The sequence below is a fragment of the Octodon degus genome, unplaced genomic scaffold (assembly GCF_000260255.1).
Source record: "Octodon degus isolate 3935 unplaced genomic scaffold, OctDeg1.0 scaffold00084, whole genome shotgun sequence".
In the NCBI taxonomy this organism is placed as follows: domain Eukaryota; kingdom Metazoa; phylum Chordata; class Mammalia; order Rodentia; family Octodontidae; genus Octodon; species Octodon degus.
In genome coordinates, this window is record NW_004524660.1 from 3,057,057 (window position 1) to 3,069,817 (window position 12,761).

The 12,761-nt window shown below is 41.6% G+C and overlaps 1 protein-coding gene across 1 annotated transcript; it reads right to left on the bottom strand.

The window, feature by feature from the left end:
* Positions 1-1,772: 1,772 nt before the first annotated feature.
* Prpf38b (pre-mRNA processing factor 38B) lies at positions 1,773-10,922 on the bottom strand. Its single transcript, XM_004636949.2, has 6 exons — positions 10,367-10,922; positions 7,626-7,694; positions 7,259-7,410; positions 7,118-7,178; positions 4,647-4,870; positions 1,773-3,776 (listed from the first exon to the last, which is right to left on the bottom strand). The coding sequence occupies exons 1-6, from the start codon at positions 10,640-10,642 to the stop codon at positions 2,918-2,920; spliced, it is 1,641 nt and encodes a 546-aa protein (XP_004637006.1). The 5' UTR covers positions 10,643-10,922; the 3' UTR covers positions 1,773-2,917.
* Between the last annotated feature and the right edge of the window lie 1,839 nt (positions 10,923-12,761).

The window sequence follows — 12,761 nt, forward strand, 5'->3', positions numbered from 1 at the left end:
AAAAAAAAACAGAAAAAACAAAAAAAAAAGAGAACTTAAGACATGGAGTAGGCACTAAATAACTCGAGGGTTGAGACAGCGGGGACAAAGAACAAATCTGAGGTTCCCAAGACAGATTGACTTTGCAGGAAAGGGTCCAGCTGTGGCCCTCTATTGACTGAGGGGCTGAAGGCTGTGGCTGCAGAACAGGGGTTGACAACAGAACCAACTAGGGCACCCCAATGTGTACTGATGCTCCCTGGGAATGGGGTGGGGTGCTGCTGAAACTCACTGGGGAGCCACCTGCTGAACACCAGCAAGGCTGGCTGGGAAGCTGGCAGTATCTACATATTTGATGGAAATTCCTCTTGCTTCAACGTGATGGAACTGAAGAGCGCTTAGTGGGTGCCCTGGCTATCCTACTGGCCCCTACACACTAGAGACACACAGGACTACAAATGCCATCTGCAGGGTACTGCGATCAGATCCCCAGTTCACCTGCCTTACCAGACCCGCCCTTAAGGCAGCCTGAGCCAACCCCTCCCCCCCCAAAATCCTTAATTTTAAAAAGGCATTTGCAGCATCCTCTGCAGGTAGCTAGCTGTTAAACCTATTCCAGCTGGCAAAAGTACTGAAATGACTTGCACACAAAGGGTGCATTTGGTTTGCTAACTTTCATGTCCACAAACCAGTTTGCAGGTCAAGAAAGCTTAGGGAAAGATTTGACTTTTGCTTTTGTCAATATGCAAGTCCCATGGCTTGTGCATACTAAGATGCTTTAGTCAGCTGTTCTTGCAATAAGCTGAGGAACTCCTGCACACCTGAGTAATTTTCATCTGTGTGCTACAATATAGATTTAATAGTAGGAATTCCTTGACTAACAATGCTGAGGATGGAAGGGATTCTAAGTAGCTATGACGCTGTTTTTCAATTAATATTCATGCTGTCAGCTTCCCTGTAACAAACATGTACGATTCAGAATGAAAAATGCCCTTTTAGAGGTATCTGCAAAAGTGCCAAGGAAATATCAAAGGATACAAAATTTTTAGAAAAAGACCAGGTATCAGGATGCATTTTCTTTCTACAAAATCAGCTTCAAGAGGTCCTAAACTGGGACAGGCTATACCCTAGCAGTAGACCACTAACTAGCATGCATCAGATCTAGGGTTGGAAGATATCCAGCACTAAAAAAAAAAAAAAAAAAAAAGCATAGCATTTTTGTAGAGGAAATCCTTCATTTAATGAGCTTTTTTCTTAAATGGAATTAGGTACAAATTATCAGCCCACAGTGGAGGACTTGCAAGTGGATCTCTGCAGGGCGGCTTGAGTGTCCTTCACGGCCAAGGCAAACACTGGGTTAAACAAATGTTGGTGTGTGTACTGGAGCGCTCTACCATCAGGAACACCTTTCGTCCTGGCACTGATGCCGCCTGCATCTTTGCACCTATATTTTCTGCTCTAAAAAGAATGAGTTATGAAATTTCCTTCAGATCCAAATTTTTACAGTCCATGTGATATCATGTAAGCACCTTTAATCTGGAACAAATTAATCAAAAGATCACCGCAGTGACACATAACATCCACTAACGAAGCAAAATGCCATTAAGAATTATGATAAAGATGTTGACTATCACATATATCCAATTCAGCCTGAAAGTTTAAAATTCACTTGTCACCTGGGCACCAAGTATCTCTCTACATAAAATTCCGATTCCACTGACATTTTATGAATTTCCACAATAAAAACATTTAAAAAATGTCAACAAATGGGGGAAAAGCCAACACCCAGGAGAAAGGATTTAATCCAGTATTTATTCCACACTCATGATGGTTCTGTCATCAGAATACAAGTCATAAGAACAATCTATCAAATAATTTGCTGATAGTCTTAAATAATGCAGCATAGCATTACTTTTAATACTTGACTAGAGTAAGTTTAAAAACTCAAACAGCAACCTTCATTATCAAAAAAAGTTTTGAATTTAAAAAAAAGGACACTCTATCAAGCCGTTTCATAATTTAGGTATTTCCACTTATAAAAATGCTTTGGAAGCTTGAGGCTTGAATCTGTTCGTCTACTCATCTGCCCCACCCTCTCCCGATTACGTTAGTATAGGTTGTTGCAAGAATGCTAGGCTTTAGACATTTAATATAGTACTTTAAAAATCTGAGGAAGAATTCAAGAACGAAAAAATTACATGTCATGTAGTTTTTCCAAATAAAAAAAGGGAAAACTAAATAAAATTTAGGCATACTAACAGTGTCCCTTTGAGGTAGAATGCTAAAAGGACTTTTGATCAAATCACAGCCTAATTTAAACCTCTGCATCCGTAAAGTTTCGTAAGTTCTCTCTAAAGTTAACTGTGGAGAATATTAAGTATAACATATTAACAAGAGCCTTTCAAGATAATATACAGTGGACAAGAATGTTAATCCTAGAACTGCTGCCTTCATGTACATCGAAAGCACGTAATTCTCCTATAGTAAGACATCCAAGATCCATTCCTAAAGTCTTTAGCATTCTATTATGAAAAGCACAGCCATGCTAACTTCAGTACAACAAACCATAACCCCACACCTACAAAACAAAAATAGAATTAGTGGCAGTTTATTGCCTTATACAAATTTAACCAACATGGCAACCATGCCAAAAGAATTAAAACATTTTCAGGACATATGTACAGACTGTACATTTTAAAAACAATAAAAATGCAAGAACAATCTGTGCATCATGTAGCAAACTCAACATCTGGGTGAAACATCAATGCAATAAACGGGATTACAAAGGCACTTCCCTACACAAAAGAATGAAAACGCATCCTAAAATAGGGAGCTTGAAGAGTGTGTAACTACGGCACAATCTCAACTTGGAAAAAAGAAAAAGCAGATTTAATCAAACATTCATAGGATTCAATATGATCCACTTTTACAAAAATCTTCACACAGTCTCGTCTTTGTTTTTATGCTGTTTTTCTTGGCTCTCTCGGTCTATACTTTGGCTCCTCCGTCGCTCGTGTTTGTCTGACTGGTCCTTACTATCACTGTGATCTCGTTTGTGGGATCGTTCTTTGCTTCTGCTACGCTTTCTAGATTTTTCTTTGTTGGGGGTATGTTCCTGTTTCTTTGATTTTTCGACACTGTCAGTTCTTCCTTGACTGCCACTTCTACTTCGTTTATTTGATTTTTCTTTACTTTCATTTTTATGTTTACTTGATTTCTCTTTGCTCCTGCTTCTACTTCGTTTCCCTGCATTTCTACTTCTACTCCTACTTCTATGTTTCCTTTCTCTACTTCTACTTCTACTGTGTTTTTTCTCCTTTTTGGAATCTTTTTTTTCATCTCTATGCCTCCTATCATCTTTGTCTTCTTTATGTTTCTTCTCCTCTACTTCACCCCTACTTCTCTGTTCCTTGGACCGTTCTCTTGATCGATCTCTTTCCTTTTCTCTGTCATTACCTCTTTCCTTATCATAGTCTCGATCCCGTCTTCTACCTCTCTCATTTTCTTTCTCTCTTTCCCGATCCCTGTCCCTTCTATACCCTTTTCTATCACGACTTCGACTGCGACTTCTATGCCTTTCTCTACTCCTGCTATGTCTGCGATCTAACCCTCGATCAATACTTCGGGATCTTCGCCTTTCTTTCTCTCTTTCTTTGGCTTCACGCTCTAGTCGCTGACGTTCTTTCTCTCTTTCTAATTCTCTGTCAAAACTAGAAGACCCATGGCCCTCTCGATGATGACTTCTACTTCTTGATCTTCTTGGGGACCGCCGTGGACTCAGTGACCTCCTGGGAGATCTAAGAGAGGGAAGAAAGGAAATTCCAATGAATAAAATATATTTTAAGACTGGAAAGCAGCCCGCTCAAGGCCCTGGGTTAAACATGCCACACCAAACAAAAACAGCCAAACATAATGTAAACATTTCATCAGCATATTCAGGTCTCAGAGTACATACACACCAAGAGTATTTCTTAGGAGGTTGAGATAGGATTTCAAACTGAAGCTTAGCCCAAGCAACTTAAAACTCTATCTCAAAAATAAATCGGCTGGGGGGCTGGAGGGATGGCTCAGTGGTCTAAAGCACCTACTTGGAACAAGCTTAGCAAACCACAGGGACCACGGTTCAATCCCCCAGCACCACATGCCAGCCAGCCACGCCCCCTGGTGGGCTGAGCTTAACACACACACACACACACACACACACACACACACACACACTAAATAAAATGTAAAAAAAAATAAAAAAAAAAATAAATCGGCTGGGGATACTTCAGTGGTAAAACACGTGGCTAGCACATACAAGGCTCCTGAGCTCAATCCCTACTACTAGAGGCAGACACAACTAAAGCTGGGGTGGGGTGCAGCTCAGCAACAGAACACCTGCCCAGTGTGCACAAAGCCCTGGCTAGGTTCCCCAACATCAGAAAAAACTTTTTCTTTTTGCTCTCAGATGTACAACTTTGTTGAAAATGCCTTGAATGGAAAGGGAAAAAAAAAAAAAAGAAAAATGAAAATGCCTTGAATGAAACAAAATCAACTTCCGTATGTATGTGAGACAAACTAATAAATGGTATAAGAAAACATAAGAACTTGTCTTTAGTTTTCAACAATCACCAACTCCGTAGAAAACATAACCTTAAAAAATCCCATATAACCTGTTACATTACCTTGAACGTCTGCGTTCAACATGTCTTTCTATTTCCTCAACACCTTCCTTGCCATCTTTCTTGATTTTCCTAGGTCGACTTTTAATCTGTTGATCAATATTCTTCTGAACTGGAACTGGAATTCTCGGGAACAAGGTAGAAAACCATTCGAGCTTTGTGAGAAAAGACCGCAGCATCTCCCCGATTGTCATCACACAGCCACCACCAGCCTTCACATCTAGGTCCTAGGAAACACAAAAGATACCCTAACCGTCAAAAAGGTATTTCGCTGTATTTGAATATTAAATTTTTTTTTACCATCTGTGGAGTCTCAAGTACAAAAACAGTCTAACAAGAATTTCAATTTTTTTGAACCCCAATCTAAAAATGAATGGCATAGGAAATACTTGGGCTTACTGTATTCATGCAGGTGAGAATGAACCCTGCAGCCACATGGGCACAAAGGGAACGGATCTCACTCAGTTAACAAGAACATGAAAAGACTCCGTGTATTACTAAACCGTGTGGAATAACTGACTTAAATTTGTATCCCACATCCCTGCTAAGTAACATTTCTGTGGACAGTAGGGCACATCACACCTAGCGCTGAGACCTAGCTAGCATGAACTACTTTAGACAACTTCTGTGTAACGTTATCTTTTAAAGCTGTAATACAAAATGAAGCCCTAATAAAACTGGAAGCAATAGCAAACCAACTGCCATGAAGCAGTGAGGTTTCTAATTTAAAGTTATGTAGAAAATAAATAAATGAACAAATAATTGGAAACGCATAATCCATGATGACCATTGTCTCTGAAAAGGGTCATTACCGCATGAAGGCCTTCTTGCTATGCCCTCTCACAGCTCAGGACATGTTAGTCAGCTATTGTCAGTCCCAAACCTATAGTGCAAGCACACAAGGAAAGTGAGATTTGTTATCTAAACAGAAAACAAGAGCTAAAGGTAAAACTGCTTGCACTCACACACATTTAAGTGTTCAGATATACAGTATTTCCAAATATAATCGCTGCAGATATCTAAGGAAGAAAACATAAGTTAGCTTAGAGGACCTCATGATTTGTAAACAATATAAAACAGATTAAATAGAAGCATTCAGAAACAAACCCAGTACAACAATTATGCAGAGGGACATGCGTTTTTGAAAATAAGAGAAACACTGTGGCTTAGGAATGACCATTTAAAACTAAAGACTGGCATTATCATCTAAAGTATTCATTGCTTCTGATTTTTAAAACTCAAGTTTAATAGGCAAAAAACTAGAAATAATAAAGATTTCTACTAGAATTATTCTTTAATCCAGCAAATTTTTTCTTTGAACTTCTGAGGACTACTACATCAGCATCATAAGCTTCTTTATGAACTATAAAAGTCATGGTGTGAGTTGATATATAGATAAGACAGCTTGTAAGTGAGCACATTTTGGTATCTAAGACTTCAGATTAATACACGCATAATTTAATCTGATTCAGTAGTTTCCTAAAGTAACTTTTCTATTAAGTCAGGCTCTGGATGGCAAAGGAGATTTAAAATTTTAAACAACCTAAATTACTACTCTTTGTGGTACTGAGCATCAAACCCAGGGCCTCAAACAAGCTAGCAAGTACTCTACACCAAGCTACATCCCAGCCCTTGCTTTGTTTCTCATACAGCGTGTGTAGCACACTAGAGTCAGAAAGCAAGAACTAGCCAGGCATGGTGAATGCCTGTAATCCCAACTACCTAGGAGGTCAGGAGGCTGAGGCAGGAGGACCGCAGTTCAAGGCCAGCCTGGGCAACACAGCAAGACTTCATTAAAAACAAAACAAAAAAGCCAGGTATACTGATGCATGCCTATAATCCTAGTACTTGGGAGGCTGAGGCAGGAGGACTGTCATGAGTTCCAGGTCAGCTTGAACTACAGTGAGACCCTGTCTCAGGAAGAGAAGAAAAAAAAAAAAAAAAAAACAACAAAAAAGGTAAAAGCTTGGATTTATTTTGTCACCATAACAAGTCACCTCAATTCTCAGACTATTAAGTCACACCAGCCCTCTAATTATGCAGTTCCATGCAAGTGGAAATATTATATATGCAAGAGGTTAGAGACTGAAGCATTAAGAGTTCCAGAAGGAAACCCCCTACAGTTACTATTCTGTGTACATTCTCCTATCAAACTCACACACCACTTTACAAGTCGCTGTCACTTTAACAAGATCAAAACAATACACTAAGCGTAATTAGGAAGAAAGTTTTCAGTAATTACCTAAACACACTTGAATGATTAAAAAAAAAAAAAAAACTAAAAAAAGAAACCCGAAAAACTAAGATATATAAAAGCCACCATATCTTAGTAAAAGGACAACAGTTCCAAAAGTATGGATGAAATAAATTTAACTATAGAAAATTCTGGAAGACATTAAAACTCCAATAAATAAAAGATATTAGAAGTATGAGAGTAATCAGAAGAAAATGAATTATTACCCTCATTGACATACCTCTTCATCATCGAGGAAGGATTCAAACCAGTCCCACAGGTCTGTAGGGGGTTGTGTATACCTAGAATTATGGGAGATAATTAAGTTTATGTGAACTAAAATAATATTATTTATTTAAAATGTAAATAAATGCATGCTCACCTTATATACATAAATCCAAGGGCTCTAATATATGGAGAGTCTGTGTGTGTTATAAGACCCATCACTTGTTTACGAGTTAACTTTAGAGTAAATAATTTGTACAATAGGCAAAAGGCAGTAGAAACAATTCCTCCTGTTCCAACACCTCGAACCTTAAGAGGAAAGAGTTAAGAAAAAGTAAGATTTTTAACACATTAAAAAACCATAATACAGAACTAAGAGTGGACCATTAGAAAGAAAATCACTTTTTCTAACCCTACTTCACTGGAAACATAACATTTCCTTGAAATTCTAAGATCTGCCAATGACTTATCCTTTAGGTATCAGACACAGAAAAAAACTAAAAAATGCACGTACTTCTACTTACCCCTCCGCACATCCCTGTCTGGCCAGCTGTTTTCCTGCTCCCTTTCTCCCATGGTTCAACATGTGTGACCTGAAAATAGAAAAGAAGAACACAACAAACATTCATACTTGGAATTGTTTGAAGTTTGATTAAAGTAAACCCAAATCCATAATACAGCAACTGCCAAAAGTATTCTGCCATTATGTTAGCATTATTTTTTACTCATGGAAATCATCTTTGGGAAAACTGCTTAACACAATTACAGAACACCACTAAACTATGAGATTTAGCCTGTGCTCTGCCAAAGCAAGCATGAACTGCTGAGATCTAACAAATCTTAACACGTTTGCAGAGCAGAAATCATGTGGGAGTCAGGAAATTGCTAAAGCCTCACATACTTGCAAAGAATACTGGGTATTATTTCAACCCTTGCATCTTGCAGCTGCTCAGAAATTAACACATTCTCATTTTAAAATGATTTTAAGCTTCCAATACTTTTAAATAAGTTGACATTTAAGTATTAATTTGAAAAAAGTTAAAGCCATCAATAGTACAATTTTATGGTGACTTAAAATACATACTGTAAAACACAGAACATGAAAAAAACCCTCTAAAACAGTATTAACTTTTGACACAAAATTACGGAACTTTAGACACTTTTTCACCAGGATAGTTCATTTCTGATTAAAGATCAAATCACAAAAGACATATGTAGAGATCATTCTTATTATAATTCATTTTCAGCCTCATTATATGGATTAATCTAATTTCTCCTATAAACTATCAAAAACTGAAAGTGAATAGTCTTTAGTATATGCTAAATATAATTGAAAATGACTATCATTTTTACTAGTGAGTTTCCTATTAAAAAGAAAAAAAAAACAGCTTTAGCTAAAAATAGCTTTAACAAATTCTCTAAAGTAGAAGCCAAGAAGGCCTTTTGGAAAGCTAAGACCTATTTTTTGCTTCTTAAACCAAATATTAAAAAATGTTCTTTTACTCTACTTCTAGAAGTATATTTCCAAGCAATAAGCTAATATTTTATGGTCCTTTTCTGTGACTTCAGACACAAAGCCTGTATTTAACCTAAGCGCTGTGCTCTGCCCAGCTCCTGCAGTGCTTTACTATTTTCCATCCCCCAGCTTGCTGTTCAAGCATATTTTAACTCCTTAAAGGCTAGCCATTGTAAGTAGTAGATAGAATAAAAAAATTAATATACAAAAGCTTACGTTTCAATAAATCTGGGTTATTACTTTAAAAACTGAATGTTAAGCTGTTTCATAACATCAAACTTTCCCCTTTATCACATTAGCAATTGCCTGTTTTAAAACAACCTGCCACAAAAGTAGGAACTCAATTTTCAACTGTTTGAAGTTTACTGTATAAATAAACTTAATGGTTAAGTATCATTTGCCATACTACATCCATGCGGAAAAGGCCTTACCTGTTACAAGCTAGCGAAAACATATTTCAGGGTATTACAGTTGGACCTATAGTACCACAGACTCTTGAAGAGAACACCAAATCTGTGTACCCAAAGTTGGACTGTGTCGCTCAAAATATCACTCATTTAAAATGTTTCCTATAAACACCCAACTAGTAACTCAAAAACCTTTCAGCAAACAAAACACTATGGGGAAGGGATGGGCAAACAAGCAATGCCCTTCTGCTGACATCTCCACTGAAGATTCAGGTAACAGAAAACAGGTCGTAGTCCATCTCAAGTTCTAAATGTCAAACAGTACATATATTAGATGCTCTAGCTAAGGTGTTTAAAGACCGTTGAGGTTATTATTATTTTAAAATATAAATTAAACTTAGGAGGCCTGGAAGATATTTTCAAACTACATAATCTGCAAGGAAGTGCAGAACGCCCACCTAGTTTGTAAAGACCAAAACAAATGGCCGAAAAAAAAAAGAAAAAGAAAAAGAAAAAAAAGTCGAATCAGCTGTTCATTTAACCAGGGAAATGCATTTATGGCGATTGAGCATGATTAATAGTGCATACCTCTACCTGCGACCCTGGGCTGCTCCGAGCCTCGCTGCAAGACTGAGTCAATCCTGCTAACGAAACAAGAACTGAGACAAGAGTGCAGTGAGGAGGCGCCAGGTGAGCTCCCCAGCACAGCCAAGCCAGCACCGACCCTGCCGCAGAAGCCCAGGGCCCAGATGACTATAATCTGCCAACGCACAGGTGGCTGAACCTCACACTCCTGACTTCCTGCTGGGAGAATTTCCAGGCCTTCCGTACACCTCGAGCCCTGGCACCGCTCCGCCCGCGGCCCTCCCGCCCCGCCCGACACACGCACCGACCGTGTCCCTGTGTGCACCGGAGAGCACCCACGACAGGGGGCCACACTCAAGACCTTACACGCCCTGGCCCGGGGTGAGCGGGAGAGGCCCCCCAAGTTGGCGCTTAGGAGATCCACGTCAAAAGGAATAATTTTAAAGATGCGCACCGGAGAGGCTTCGGCTACTCTCTCGCCCTCTTTCCTACCCCTCTCGCCCAGCACACCCCGAGGGGAGGCAGGTTTAGGGAGGAGAAAAAGGTCGCTAGCGGCGGGCTCTCCGGGCCCTAAAAATCAGAAAAGGAAGCGAGAGGGCGGGCGGCCGCAGCTCGACCTCCCCGACAGGCTCCGGGCCGCGGCTCCCCTTCGGCCCGCCGTCCCCACCCTCCGACGCTCGGATCTCGGGGGCCGCCTCCGCCGGTTTCCTCCGCAGCCCGCTCCCCAACTTACCCCCGAGGCCTAGACGCTCCGTACCTTAAAGAAGATCTCGTCCACCACCTCGTGGTAGGTCTTGAGCTCGTACAGCTGCACTTTGAAGTACGGCGACGACAGGATGTTGGTCAGGATCATGGGGTTGAGGTTCATGGTCTTCTCGTTGCCCCACAGCGGCAGCACGTTGCCCTGCTTGCCGGAGACGGCCGGCTTGGTGGCGCCCCCGCCGCCGCACTGCTGCTGCTGCTGGGCCGCGGCCGCGGCCGCCTGGTGCTGCGGCTGCGAGTTGCCTGTCAGCGCCGGGCTGTTGTTAGCCATGTTGCGGCGGAAGGAGGGAGGGAGGGACAAGGGAGGGGGAAGGGGGCCCAGCTCGATCTAGCTCTTCGGGACAACGGTCCGGGACGCTACTCCATGGACCGCCGTCAGGAGAAAGAGCCGCCCCGCTGCGCCCCGGCCAGGCGAGGAGGGCAAGCGGGACGCCGGCAAACGGATCTCGAGCCGAGAGCAGACGCCAAGACGCGGCCAGGGAGAACTCCAGAAGACAAGTCGGCGTCCGGGGAGCGCGGTCTCTTCCGCCAACTGCCCCTGGGACCAAGATGGCGGCCCCGGCGGATGTGACGCAACACGCCCAGCGTGCCACGCGCAGCCGCCGACCAATCAGAGACGCCGGAGGGCTGGCGCGTGCTCCTCCCGGCTCCGCGAGCGTGCTGCGCCTGGGAGTCTCTGGGGTGGACTCTGCTCCCGGCTTAGGTTCCCCTTGCCAAGTTGGGGTCCGGGTGTGTTTTCTTTTGCGCCTATTTGAGAGCTTTCAGTTCTGCCGATGCCTCGGGTTGTGTTGGGCTGGGGCCAGGGCGGGGTTCGCAAAGGAGGCAGGAGAAGGTCTGAGCATGGTGTGAGTTGGTTTCAGGTTTCAGTACCTGCTAATTTAGAAGGTACGAATCGTGGTGGTTATGAATTAGGGCCACAGGATGGAGCTGGGGTAGGCAGCTTTTGGCGAAGAACAGCTTTCCCAATAGAAGCAGGTAAGTGTAGGCATGTTAGAAGATCAGTATTCCCGCTGACAGTAACTAGGTGATATGCTTAAGGCGACTGAATGAGGTGTGTATGGGGTAGTGGTATAACTCAATAGTACAGTCCCTGCTGACTATGCTGCGGTCTTTGGTTCAGTCCGTGAACAGCCTGAAGATATAACTATTAGCCTTTTTGGAAAAAAAAAAACAACTCAGGCTGAGATGTCGCTTGATAATATGTGCTTAGCACGCAGGAGACTCTGCGTGAGGTCCCTGACACCAGACAAATACTGTAAATAAAAACGTCAGGTAATGTTGTAGGCAGCTGAATTAGATAGAAATATTATAGGCAGCCAGGCCCTCAAGGAGACAAGATAGAAGACAAGGTGACTTTGCCACTTGGAAGGGACAGACACTCCCATATAGGCCAGACCTCAAGATAGAAGAGGAAACAAACACAGCTACATACTTTCCTAGGGATGGGCATCAGGGATTGATATTCTAAATAGGTGTCAGTCACCTTGAAAGAGCCCACATGAGTCACTGTTCCAACCCCCAACTGGAAGAAACCCTATCCCACTTGCTATGTGACTCACTTCCACCTTTGGTACTGTATTTAATCAGTTTTACCTGAGCAATGGGTTTGTAATCTCATTGGTTGACCACAGTCTTGTCCCACCTATGTGAGTTCCCGTGTCTTCGACACCACCTTAGACCCGCCTCACCATTTTCCTCTATAAAAGTCCCTGGAAGAGACAGCTTCCCAGGGACCACCCACTCGGGGAGGGTCACCCTTCTGTCTGTCGGAGAGGAGCTTTCTTTCCCTCAATGTATTCTGCTCGTAACCTCTGTTTGTTCCTAAAATTCATTCTTTGGTTTTAGAGAACACAAACTTGATGATGTTTGTTTGTTGCCCCCCACACAATCCTCCTGTCTCAACCTCCCGAGTGCTGGGATTACAGTCCTGTGCTACCGTGCCCAGTAATCATTTATTAATCCTTGATGGACATTTGGGTTTTTAAATTGAGGCTGTTACATTATTATTATTATTATTATTATTATTATTATTTTGGTACCAGGAATTGAACTCATGAACCCCAACTTGCCAGGTAGGCCCTGTGCCACTCACTGAGCTGAATAGGTCCTGTGCACATTCATATACTAGTCTTTGTGTGGATATTTTGTTTCTCTTGACTGTCAGAAAGTGGAATGATGAGGTCACACAATGGGTATGTGTTTTAACTTTGTATATGTTAACTTTTTATGAGGCTTGTCCGTATTCTCTTGTCCATATTTGGATATTAAGACTTATTTTTTTTTTCATTTTTTTTCAAAGTTTTATTGATAAACATATAGCAATGAGACAGTTTCAAATCAAATCGAAAGTACAGTTTCAACAAATAATACACTGCATATATTCTTCTTAG